Source organism: Stegodyphus dumicola, chromosome 5 (assembly GCF_044657685.1).
Source record: "Stegodyphus dumicola isolate Sdum_Otavi_A_Nest chromosome 5, ASM4465768v1".
In the NCBI taxonomy this organism is placed as follows: domain Eukaryota; kingdom Metazoa; phylum Arthropoda; class Arachnida; order Araneae; family Eresidae; genus Stegodyphus; species Stegodyphus dumicola.
The window spans coordinates 171,862,832-171,876,556 of NC_140772.1; the positions used below are offsets into that span (position 1 = coordinate 171,862,832).

Genomic DNA, 13,725 nt, shown 5'->3' on the forward strand with positions numbered 1-13,725 from the left:
ATATAATACTACCCCTTTGATTTCCTGAATTACATAGGGGCCTTCAAACTTTGGAGCTAGCTTTGCCATAAAATTGTCTGGGGCACTTGATAAAAAAAATTTCCGCTTCAATACTTTATCCCCAACTTTAAAATCTGCTTCACGGCGTTTTCTATCATAATATAACTTTTGTCTATTTCTTGCCGTATCCGAGGTTTTAAGCGCCTGATCAATCAACTTTTGCACATCTTGTTGTTTAAACTCCTGCTCTCTTTGTTGCACAAAGAATAATTTATCTAAAGGCGTAATTAACTTTCTGCCTAAGAATAATTCTGCTGGAGTTTTTCCCGTAGTATCATGATGTGCCGTTCTTAAAGCATAAGCTAATCCATTTATGTAGCCATCCCAGCGCTTGTGATGTGTGCTAACGTAACTGCGAATTATTTTTACAATGTTTTTATTAACTCTTTCTGCTATGTTAGCCTGTGGTCTATACGGAACCATTTTGATATGGCGTATGCCAAGTCCATTGCATATGTTTTCAAATATTTGACTAATGAATTGTTTTCCGTTATCGCTAATGACTTTTATCGGTGCACCGTATTTTAAAATGTATCTGTGTAAGAATGCATCTGCGACTGTTTTGGCTGACGCGCGTTTAAGTGGAACAATTTCTATCCATTTTGAAAAATGATCTACTATTACTAAAAGAAAACGATTTTTCTTTAACTCGCTCTGGGGGAAGGGACCAAGGAGATCTATGCCTAAAATTTCATTCGGAAATGTAGCGCGAATGCTATTTAAGTACCCGGCCAGGCTGTAATTAATATCATTTATTAACTGACATTGATTGCAGAACCTGACATACGCCGTTACTATTTTGTATAATTACGGGAAATATACCGCCTCGCGTACCCTTTTTAAAGTCTTTCTGACCCCGAGGTGGCCCGCTGTTTTTTTTTTCGTGCAACTCCTTCAAAATGCTTAATCGAAGCGAGGCTGGGATGACTGTCTTATACTCAAGATTTTCGTTTGTTGTTTTCGTATAGAATAAAAAATTATCTATTATTTCATAGTTTTTTGCTCTATTTCTTATCGCATCGATATCTGTATGCTCAAAGCTTTCGGGGTCTTTCAAATAAGCATAGATATTTCTAAATTCAGGATCAGCTTTCAGTTCAGTAATAACCGTATCTCTAGAATCTAAAATTTTTGAAGTCAACACAGCGCATTTAAGTTCATTTCCTTCGTCGTCCAGTTTTATACGAGAAAGTGCTTCAGCTACATTGTTTTCCTTACCCGGTTTATATTTTATTGTGATATTATATTCTTGGAGTTTTAAAGCCCATCTTATTAACCTGGGCGTTAGGTTTTTTCCCGAGTAAAGTCTACCAACAGCCGCATGATCCGAAAAGACTGTTACTGGCGATTTGCCGAAATAAACTCGAAATTTGTGTACAGCCATTAATACGGCTAATGTTTCTCTTTCTGTAGCTGTATAATTCCTTTGTGTCTGATTCAATGTTTTACTAAAAAATGCCAGCGGATGGTTATTTTGCATAAGAATCGCAACCACCGCATAGTCTGACGCATCTGCCGCAATTTCCAGGTTTTCGTCCCCCTCCGGGAATTTTAAAACAGGGGCATTAATAAGCGCTTCTTTTAATCTTTCAAAAGCTGTGTTAGCTTCCGCTGTCCACGTAAATTTACTCTTTTTTCTTTTGATTACTAAGAGTGGTTCAACAATATTAGCGAAATCTTTTATGAAAGATCGATAGTAAGAACATAATCCAAGGAAAGACGAAAGTTTCTTGGCGGTGTTGGGCGGTGGGAAATTCTTAATAGCTTTTATTTTTGAATCTTGCGTTTCTATACCCTTTTGCGAAATTTTATAACCGAGATATTTAAGTTCTTTAGTTGCGAACTTGCATTTTGAGGCGTTAATTGTAAGACCGTCCTCTTTTAATAATTTAAAAACTTGTTCGAGGTCATTAATGTGTTGTTCCAACGTACTACTCGTTATAATTATATCATCTAGATAAATTAAAGTCGATTTTCCTAGGACAGGCTTTAGAACAATGTCCATAGCTCTCTGGAATGTTGATGGGGCCCCACACAACCCAAAGGGCATGCGTAAAAATGCATAAGTGCCCGATTTTGTTATAAACGCGGTTTTATGTATATCTTCGGGTCTCATAGCTATTTTATAGTAGCCAGACGTTAAGTCCAAAATAGACATATATCTTGTCGATTTGATCTGTCTAATGATCTCGTCTATAACCGGCAAAGGGTAAACTGGAAATTTAGTAATACTATTTAGTTTTCTGTAATCAATAGCAAACCTCCAAGCCCTTTTATCCGAAGGAGGAAACTCGTTCTTTTTCCTACATAGTACGACTGGACTCGCGTACTCACTATTTATGGGCGTTATTATTTTATTCTTTAACATCTCCTGAATATGTTCTTCGATGATTAGGTCTTTTTGTTTATCATAACGATACGGTTTAGTCCTACAAGGTTTTTAGGCATTTAATTGAATCTTGTGAGTCACGATCTGGCAGTTTCCTGGTTTTTCTGAAAACAAATGAGAAAAATTACTCACCACTTGCTGTATTGCTTTACTTTCCTGGTCATTCAGATGGCTAAGGTCCAATTCAGGTGTCTCCACAGGTTCCACCACCCTCTGATCCATCTCCAACACCACGGAACTATCTTGAAAATTTAATTTGGCCCTCGCGGCCCTTAAAAAGTCCATACCTAAAATAAGAGAGTGTTGGAGGTCTTTCACCACAAAAATTAATACTTTGAGATTTTCCTCTTTTACCTGTAAGTTTAATGATAATTTCCCGATGCAGTGGCATGTTTTTCCTTGCGCCGCTATAATTTCCGTATTTCTGGTTTTAAATAGTCTTATCCTATAAAAATTCTTTTTGAAGAACTTTTCACTCATGAAATTTCCTTCTGCCCCTGTATCGATGAGGGCTTCTACTGGTACATCGCCAACCAGGACTTGTATAATTGGTAGCTGTGAGTTTTTTACGATGACCGTGTTTAAATGTCTATCTGAGGGTTTTTTTAAAACTTCCGGGGTCTGGACCCTCCCTTTCACAGGCCCCTCTAGTCGTTTAAAGCTTTCCTTTCAATCTGTGTCTTCTGGGTACGCGGATGTTTATTTTCAAGTTTTCTTTTTGGGCCTTGACCTTCGAGTTTCGATGCTTTAGCTTGATAGTTCTTTCCCCCATATGAGCGATTTCTATTTCTGGTTTTCTCCTTCCTTCGGGTATGTTGAGAATATGTTTCCCCTCTCGCTTTTTCCGCTATTCTGCGATTTTGAAACTTCACCGCCAATTCGAAAAGTTCCTGCAACGTGCCTGGGTTTCTAATTTCAAAGGTTCTTGGACAGCGGGTAACAATCTTGGTAATATTATTTCAATTATCTCCTCATCGGGTTTTTTTCCATACAGCATATCCGTTAGCTTGATTTTTCGTAAAATAAAGTCCGTCAATTCTGCTGTATCTCGTTGGTAGAAACTATATAGTTCGGCTTCCAGCCGTGCGCGATCTTTCACTATGGGGAAGGCCTTTACTAACGATTTTTTGAAATCTTCTAATGTATACGTCGGGCTTCCAAATTCACCTAGAAGAAATTTGGCTATATTTTCCACCATAGCGCGGCCTGTCCTCTTAGTGCTGATGTGGCGATGGCAACTTTTTGTCTTTCAGGCACAGGGTAGAGCTGAAAGTGGTTTTCTAGACCTTCGAGAAATACCGCCACCGAATTTTTTCCGTCGAAATAGACGTTTGGCTTGATTGATGCTCTCAAAGTCTGGACCAGGTATCCAAATCCTTCTAAGTGAGTTGTCATTTCTTGGTGTTGTCCAGCGGCTTCCATCCAATTTTCGGCCATTTCAGTTCGATAAGTGTTCGGGCGCCAATATAACGTTGCGCGCCTCCAACTTGCACGCAACCAAGAGGTGACTGTGAAAGTTTGTATAAAAGATAGAGCCTTGTGAAGGGTTTAAGTCCCTTTTTATTCAACGTAATAAATTACAATTGCGTCCTCTTGACGCTTACAGACTGCGCCAACTTGGCAGTCAAATAAAAATAATAACCTGAAAAGAAAGTAAAGACAAGATTCTAACTACGAGGCTCTCTAAAATAACTAACTCACCGCGTTTTACAATACCGCTGCTAATTCAGCAGACTTGAAGCTCACTGGAACGATTACCACTACTTCCTGCCAAGCACATAGGCCGCAACGCGGGGTTCTTCAATTCTCGCTAACTACCTCCGCGCTCGCTAAGTAAGAATCTCACACCGAACTCGTTTCCTTCTATTTAAATCATACTACTTCCGCTGATAATTTGAATGCTTGCGCGTTCTACTAAAATTTACATATTCTGGCATTGGCAGTTCCAGGGGAAAGTAACGCTTGACAGGAAAGATAGTTTAAACTTAAAATAAATGTTAGTTAAAATAAATATAAACCCTACAATACGCATACAAAAGACGTACCTTTTGTCACAACATAAATGGCAGATGAGATAATTTGAACACATGCTTTCAATCAGTTGCTTCCTCTAAGAAAGGTTCCTAGCAAAGTCTTGTGCTGTTTTAAATATGCTGTGTTCGAGCATTGTGAATGCTTCCATTCATTATTTTTAATTTGAAACAATATTAAGTTGTAATTACTGGTTAAAATGGCTTAAAATAAATTGATACATTATACGATCTAAACCTAAGTTAAAACTGAGATAAAGTAAATTATGTTTTCAAATTTTCTTGCTTCAAGAGAGAGCTACATACATCATCTTGACTAAGTTGACTCGTGAAGACAATTTATGTTATACTTCCAATATATTTGGAAGGAAAAGGTCTTATTTCTGTATGCAGAGAGCGAAAAATTTTCATTTTATTACATTTATTAGGCAATCAATCAGATTTCATTCACTTATACTTTTAACTCATTCCCCCAACGCTCTCCAGAAGTTTGTTCTGTTAAGATGCGAGCATGTAAATGTTGCGTTCAAACAAACAACACTACCATCTAGCCAACTTCCTAAAGGTAAAAATAAAATCGAGACAGTCTAGGCAATATTTCTTTTAAATAAACTTTAAGGCTCTTTTACATTCACCATATAAAATTTACTTTCAGTACAAACATTTTTACATATTTAACTAATAAAATGTTCAGATTGATTTTACATCAAAACGCACAGAGTTGCTATACATAGTTTACAATCCCTCTCGACAAATTTAATTTTAACTTCTAGTTTACAATCATTTGAATTGTACAGTCAAGTCTTTCCAAGTAAATGATATTTACAGTAAACTTTCCCCGAACTTGCGAACTACAAAAAATCTTGCTTTTAGCAGCATCAGTAGTAACCGCAGGTACTCGTGCGGTCAAAGGATGCCGCCACGACGTAATAGAACAATGGCTGACGCAACCTGGCGTCGTCTCCGCCATTTTGGATCACGTGACAACCGGAAAGGTCGCCCCCATATTGGATTTATCCGGAAGTGACGTTGTCGGATTGGATGACGTAATCGTGTTGAGTCTCGTTTTTATGGTGTGGCAACGATAACATGTTTCAAAGCTTTTATTTTTTGTGGCAACGATTTCATGAACCACGTGTTTGGAATGACGTCAACTTTATTATTTAGCAATTATTTTCCTTTATTATTTTAAGTATTTAATCATTTTTAATATGTTTAATTATTTAATCCTTTTAATCATTCTTTTTAATTATTTAATCCTTTTAATCATTCTTTTTAATTATTTAATCTGCCATTATTTTTAATTGATTCCATTATATTTTAATCCATTTTTAATGAATTTAATATCACTTTCCCTGAATTTTAAAAATAACTCCATGGTTGGAATGCGAACTCGCTATCTTTCGTGTGGCAGTCTGGCGCTTTACCTCCAAGCTATACTTTCATGTTTCAAAACCTATTCCGTCTGGAGCGAAGATCACCATGACGTCATTAGGCTGGGGAGAAACATGCAAACGTCACCTCTTTCACGTTGCAGCATGCCGAAACCGCTTCACACTTTCTACATCCGCCGTGGCGAACCGTATACAATCTTAACAACCAATCAGATTCTTGCTAACAATATCTATCTTATTTCAGCCAATCAGCGTATTTCTTTCTTGTACACCGTCTATATATTCGCTTGCGTTGACGATCGAAATTGCGATCATTTCTACTCTGGTTGTTGCTGAGTGAACGTTCTCTTGCCTTTTTGTTATTTTCTTTTGCGCCATTTCGTTTTTCTACACGATGTCTGCCAAGCGAGGTTATTCTGCATCTAATGTAAATGCATTTTTTGCTTCTACTTTATTTTTAGATAATAATTTTAAACAAGAATTTTTTTGAATGTGCTATTCAAATTTTTTAATTGTTAGGTGTTATTTGAGGATCCCGATTGTCCTTTCCGTGATTCAGATGACGATGTAAGTTTTTACACGTATTTTCGTAGCGTATTTTATTTCTATTTAAATGTATTTTACCATTTGAGCTTATTTTATTTTGAATGTATTCACTTTTATTTTGATAGTTATTAGATGAAGTTGAGCAAATCTTTCTAGAAAACCCCCTGGTCTTCTTCATCAGCTCGTGGTCCTGTGTATATGGCTGGTTCTGATGAACGTTCGGTGTGTATTTTTCTATTTACATGAATGTCTTTTTCTGAAAATGTTTGATTCTTACCGAAAACTAATTTTTATTTTTACTTTTCAGATCGATGAGGCGATTGTGCTCACTGAAAAGTCTCGTCGCCGAAACCACAAGTATCAAGCCGAGGAAATTACTTTCCGGGCCAGTATAGATATGGAACGGCTGCCTTTGAATGTACATGGCGTCCCGATGGTACGAATTCCGGACACTGTCCGGAAATTGTTTGAGCAACTGATTTGCAAGAGAACAGCCGATTTGAGCCCCTCGGATTTTATCCGGTTCTGCATCCAGGCAGAAGGATTGGACAAGCCTATCAGCACTTCTCTGATGTCAGTTTTGACTCTGATGGTTGAAAAGATTTTGGCTGCCGTTATGAAAGTGCTGCAGTCCAAGGATAAAATTGAATTGGATACAGGATTTGCAGTGGATGTGATCACGATTAGATTCGTCCGGCACCTGTAGGTGCCGGACGAAGCAGGAAAGTCATCAATATTTCCGTGGATAGGCTCAGTAAAAGGTCCCTTTTGGCTATTCCATACGATGAGGAAGGACTGTGCTGTGCTAAGGCAATTGTTTATGGCTTGGCGCATCTGAATAAGGATATGACTGCCATCAATGCCTTGAGAGATCGGCGTAATCCAACATTGATGAACCGTGCAAGGGAATTTCATTCAGATGCAAATATGCCCCTAGGCTCTTGCACATTTACTGAAATCGCCATATTTGAAGATCACCTGGATACTCAAATTGCAGTTTTTTCTTCGGATAATTTGAACCGGGTAAGTCATTATTTTTGTCTCAACTAAAATATTTCTGTCTTCAAATTTGTTTTTTTATGTTTATAAACGAGATCTTACATTTTAGGGCCTTTTTTAAAATCGTAACTTGATTTTAGTTTTTTTCTATTTATGATAAAATTTATTTTTTTGGTACATAAATAATTTTTAAAATAGTTTTTAACGGACTGAAAAATTGAGATGACTAGCGTTATAGTATATGACATTTCGTTAAACTTTCATGTTAAACATTTAATGCATGATGACTTTATGTATGTATACAATTCGTTTCTATGTTAATGTGTAAAAGTTTAAATTTGTTAGGTTATTCAATAATAGAATTTGGAATTTATTTTAAAATAGTTTGCTTCGTTTAAATATTCAAAATATTAATATTTCGTTAAAAAATATGCCTAGTTAATTTTTGGACTACTTTAACTTTTAAGATTATATTTATGCATATTCACGCATAAAATGCATGCATGCCAAAATTTAGGGTGTAAAAAATCCAAAGTTTTAGGTTATTCGATTTAAGGAAAAGTTTTTTAGATGTTAAAAATATAAGTTGTGAAAATTTTTACTTTTGATTAACTTTATACTCTGTGCATGTAATTCGTTTAGATGTTAAAAAATATAACTTGTAAAAATTGAACGCATGGTGAAATCTTTAGTTTTTTTATACATGTACGTAATTCGTTAACTTGTTATAAATGCACAGGGAATTTTTAGATTGGTTTATGTATGTAATTAGATGTTAAAACCTGATTTTACTTTGATTTTTGGAATTTAAGAGAAAATTTTTGTCTGTGTTTTAGGTGGTCTATAAAAGAAGGGAGAGGCCCCAACGGATCAATATGTGGCTTCACGATGGACATTATGATGTCATCAAGTCCCTCAAAGGGTTTTTCGGCAGTAACCATTATTGCACAGCATGTGAAAAGCCGTACGATCACCCGGAAAAAGCCATCGATGTGCCAATGCGTGCCCTATATGCCTAAGGACTGATTGCTTTCCCGGCGTGCCCCAACGATGCCAGGATTGTGGCCGTCTCTGCCCCTCCGATGCCTGCTTCGAAGCACATAAAGCCGTCCCTGGGAATCAAGAGTTTTCCTTTTGCGATAGAATAAGTGTTTTGAAAATATATCTTAATGAACAAAGTTATTTATCATATAATTTTCTCAAAATTGTTATGTTTAAAAAAAATTAACTGTCGTTACAGGTATACCAGTGCAGGGAATGCTGCCAAGTGATTGAACGCCAAAAGTGCCCTAAAGAGCTTCACAGGTGTGGTACCACCAAATGTCCGTCTTGCGGCCAGTTTGTCGTGGCTGCCGAGCACCGTTGTTATTTGCGACGTATTGCTCCGAAGAAGTCTGATGACAAGTTCATTTTCTTTGACTTTGAAACGGACCAGTCTTCGGGGGAACATCTCGTAACTTTCGCGGTGGCTCAGTATGCCGACGGCACAGAAAAAGTGTTTTCGGGATACACGGCATGTCGAGATTTCTGTGCCTGGCTGTTCACCCCACAGCATAAGGGCTACACCGCCGTAACACACAACATGAAAGGGTAAGTTAAAAAATACCATAGTTTCCACGATTGAGTTTACACGACTACTTTTTCAATACTGATAATATTTTTTTACTTACAGGTTCGACGGACATTTCGTGATGGCCTGGCTCCTGGAGCAAGGTACAGCGCCGGAAGTGATCCCTAACGGGTTATGATCATGAGTGTAAGACACCCTAGTCTAAACATTCGGGTCATAGACTCGTTAAATTTTCTACCAATGGCGTTGGCCAAGCTGCCGGGATGCTTCGGTCTCACCGAGTTGAAAAAGGGTTACTTCCCCCTTCTCTTTAACTTCCGAGAAAACCAGAGTTATGTCTGACCACTACCGGAGCCCCACTATTAATGCCCAGATACTATGAGTACATCAGCCCGGCAAGCTTTCATGTCTTGGTACGAAGAACACAAGGGGGACATATTTGATTTTCAAACATAGATGCTGGCCTACTGCAAGTATATTTTTCCCTCCTTTATTTTTATTTATTTAATATTTTGTTTTATTCTTATATTTTATATTTCGTATTTTTTTAACATTTTTCTTTTAATAGATCGGACGTGGATATTGTTCGTCGTTGCTGCCTGGAATTTCGAGCCCAGTTTTTGGATGTGGCGGGTGTGGATCCATTCCAGTAAGTTATTTTCTAATTTATTTTATACAATAATGATCATGTTTACAGTTATGTTCTTATGGAATAATCATGCTCATGAAGTTGTTTTTTTCTTTTTAGATACGTGACCATTGCGTCAGCCTGTATGGCAACGTATCGGAGTGACCCCATTAAGCCCAACACGATTGCCATGGTGCCCACAAACGGCTACGTCAACTCCACGAATTACAGCCCTTTATTCGATCCGGTGGTTGGACTTTGTTGCTGCTTCGGAAGGCATTGCCATTCAACATGCGTTGAAAGGTTCGGGAGAATACAGAATCGCCGGAATCTCGGTAGACGGTTTCTGGCAAGCAACACAAACCGTCTATCAGTTTCAGGTAAGAAAATATAACCATTCCTTTCCTATGTGAATCTTTTGAATAATTTTACACTTTTAATGTTTAATTTACATGTTGAACACTATTAATATATTTTTATTATTTTAGGGCTGTTTCTTCCATGGGTGTAGTTCGTGCTATGACGGGGATATCATTCATCCGCTAAAAGGGATTTCCATGGGAACGTTGAGGGAGGAAACGGAAGAGACGACACGAAAACAGAGTTTCCACGTCATAGAAATGTGGGAGCACGAGTTTCAGAGAGAAAAAGAGAAAAATCCAAACCTCCAAAGCTTTCCTAGATCAACACCATTTGAGAGACCGGCTCAATCCTCGCGAGTCATTTTTCAGAGGACGGACCAATGCCCTCAAATTGTTCGTGGATTTCACATCGCTCTATCCATGGGTTCATACTTTTTTATTATTTTAAAACCTTTTCATGGATGATGTGTTTTTCTGATATTTATGTATGTTTTTTGTGATGTGTTTTTCTGACTTTTTGTTTTCATTCACAGGTGAACAAATATTGCGTCTACCCCCGTGGGACTTCTGGAAATCATCACGGAAAGCTTCGGTGATATAGAACACTACTTTGGCATCATTCAATGCCGTGTCATTCCTCCTCGAAACCTATATCTTCCAGTTCTTCCATACCGGTGCGGAAAGAAACTGATGTTCCCCCTGTGTCGGACTTGCGCCTTTCTACAGTGTCAGTCTTCCTGTACCCACACAGACGACGAAAGAACTCTTGTCGGAACGTGGGTATCGGAAGAAGTCAAGCTGGCGATAAAGAAAGGTTACCGCGTCACAGATGTAAGTATTTAAAGATTATTTAAATTGTTTGTCATAACCCAAATTTATTTCAAATCTTTTGTCATAACTGAAATTTATTCTTTATTTTCCAGATTTACGAAGTGTATCATTTCAAAGAATCGTCTATTTCCCTGTTTCGTTCCTACTTTAATCTCTTTCTGAAGATCACACAGGAAAGTAGCGGATGGCCTTCGGAGTGTGTGACGTCTGAAGACAAATTAAGGTATATTCGCCAGTATGAAGAAAGAGAGGGCGTCAAGTTGGACGAAAGAAAGATTTCCAGGAACCCTGGACGTCGACAAGTTGCCAAGTTGGCCCTAAAACGTTTCTGGGGCAGGTAAGATGATTTCTTTTGTACTTAACTTTTTGGTAAACATTTTTATTTTTTTAATTCGTTATGATTTATGTTGGATTTTGTTTTTCAGATGGGGTATGAGCATAAACAAAGGACAACTTACCTATGTGCATACGGTGCCAGACTATAATAAGAATTTAAATGAATATTTCTCATTCCTTGCCTTGGTGAAAAAGATTTTGCGTTATAAAAACGACTGAAAGGTTTCGGTGATGACTTCCTTTTGTAAAAAGTTTGCTTAAGCGAGTATCACTTGCTAATTCAGACATTAAATCGTCTATGATAATTAAAGCATTTTGGAGAGTCTGCAGGTTAGATGGTAATCCTTCTTCAAAATTTATATTTTTCATGGAATTAAAAAGAGGTTGATAACTTCCGTAGCAATAAATAATATTGGTCGGCATGGGATGGAACATTTTATGATCTATCAATTTCTTCACAAAAACCGTTTTACTCGAACCGGTAGGTCCGCTCAGAAGACAAGTAGAAGGATGTACGAACTTGGGCAGTTCCATTTTAGGAAATGACAGCATGTTAAGAAAACATTGAGTTTTATACCTTACCGAAAATCCTTTTGCATAAGACATTTATTCAGTTTGCTTAAATAAGTGTAGAAACAAGAAATACAAGAAACATTTTTACAAATTAAAACTACTTTATTTTTTAAAAATCATGTTTACACCATATCTTTTTTTTTTTTTTTTTTTTTTTTTGACAAATTGAAATATTTGGAAATCATGATTCTTTCCAGCTAAGGGTGATACAATGAGTTCAATACAAAGTCCTTGACATCGTTTAATAATAAAATAAATACAATAATGTCCACATACATTAGAAGTTAAACTCTGAAGCGAAATCTTGTTCCAGCAAACATGACGATATTTCTTGACAAAGGATGTGATATCTTTTCCATATGCTTCAGGCGGGAGTCCATAAGAGTAAAAAAGTTCCAAAGTCTGTTTGTCTGCAATGTAGACAGCTAGCCAATGAGTTCCTTTTTCATCATGTTTATCAGTACTGAGCACCAGTGCACAGGGAAAACTTTGAATCACAGCTATTTTGTCACAAGGAAAAACACCCGCATAATATCTCAAAGAAATAGGATCTCGAGATAAGATTTGATGAATCTGTGATGAATTCATGAGTTTTCAAAGTCGTATAGAATATTTCGAGCTTTATTGATTTCTATCAAATTTTTGAATTCAGCGTACACTAATAATGAAACAGTTTGTTGTAAGGGAGTCCCAAATTTTATTTCTAATCTTAAGTTGCTGTGTCGAACTAGATTTAAATGAGAGCCATCACAAAGGTCAGGTGACAGGTCGAAGCGAAATAAGTAATATCCTTTTGAAAATTCTGATCTTGAAAGGTAAAGTCCTCTGTCGTCTGCATTCATAAATAAATTCTGATAAGCTCGTATGAAATGATTTTTGTCAAAATTAGGCTGAAGAGGATTATGAGGTACCGTTTGACCATCCACATAAACGCCGATAAAGTTCATATTATAATGCTTGAATTGAAAAGGAGACTTTTTATAGTTTCCGTTAAAGGCATCATTATCGACACATGCCACCACAATACGATTAGGCATTTGACCTATATCATATTTCCCGTTCATATTTCCCGTTGGAATAGAATAGGCTTTGCAGAGCACTCTATTAATGGGATATTTGGCTGTCGATTTTTCTAGGCTTTTGGCTTGTCCTAGCACAACACCCGGACTGACTCTGCGTACAAACAAAGAAGCTTGTTTGAGTAAAACTTTAAATTCACCTTCACCCAATAAACAAAATTCTGGTTTGCTGCGTATGCGTTTAATTTTCATATCCACCATATTCAGCAAAAGTCTTTCCTGATGAAACATATCCAAGTGCAATCGGCCAACCATATCGATCGAGGCACTCAGTTTAAACAATTCTGCTGGTTGGTTGAATCCTTCATTCGGCTGAGTGTCTTGAGTATCAAAAACATTCATACGTCCTGCTGTATCTTTGAAACACAATTCTGATGACAGTTGAGACGTTTTCGTATCCAAACCATGATTCAGTAATTTTTTTATCATGGCTTTGTAAGGATATGTGTTATTACTGGTGGAAACGAGTCTTTCATTTAAGCTAATATCCACTTGAGAAAACATAGAATGTAAAAAGAGATTTGCAGGTCCCACTTTGCCGTGATTGGCTTGCCATCATTTTTTAAAAATTTCACTTTGACATAGAGTTGTGTCTGTGATAAGTCTAGGTAGTCGTCTCCGCTTCCAGAAACATTGAACTCGACAGGATTTCCTTCCGATACATTGGCTAATGGATGAAATTCGACCCACTGACCTTTTTCGATAACTGTTTGTGGGGGAGGTAGCGAAAATAAATCCAATTCGGATTTTGCACATTCTGGAGAATCTTTTAACAGAAAAGTCATTACGAGTCAAAAATATCATGCCGTGCATCTTCCTGGCTTTAGACGAAATGAAGTGTTTGGGGATTTCGCGCTTCCTTTTAAACCTTGCGTGACCAATCCTCTCGTCTGCTTTCTGAACTGCTTTCCTCGCTAATTTTTTGCCA

At 37.3% G+C, this 13,725-nt stretch overlaps 1 protein-coding gene and 1 long non-coding RNA gene across 3 annotated transcripts; one reads left to right on the forward strand and one right to left on the reverse strand.

Annotated features, from left to right (window-relative positions):
- The first annotated feature begins 10,114 nt into the window (after nt 1-10,114).
- LOC118187028 (uncharacterized) lies at nt 10,115-11,140 on the forward strand. 2 transcript variants are annotated; one of them, XR_015041021.1, is made up of 3 exons: nt 10,115-10,402; nt 10,512-10,809; nt 10,902-11,140. It is a non-coding gene; the product is annotated as an uncharacterized LOC118187028 (long non-coding RNA). Both variants share the same exon structure in this region.
- An 862-nt stretch (nt 11,141-12,002) lies between these two features.
- LOC146997332 (uncharacterized protein F54H12.2-like) lies at nt 12,003-13,226 on the reverse strand. The gene is made up of 2 exons (XM_085817848.1): nt 12,630-13,226; nt 12,003-12,143 (listed from the first exon to the last, which is right to left on the reverse strand). The coding sequence occupies exons 1-2, from the start codon at nt 13,224-13,226 to the stop codon at nt 12,003-12,005; spliced, it is 738 nt and encodes a 245-aa protein (XP_085673974.1).
- Between the last annotated feature and the right edge of the window lie 499 nt (nt 13,227-13,725).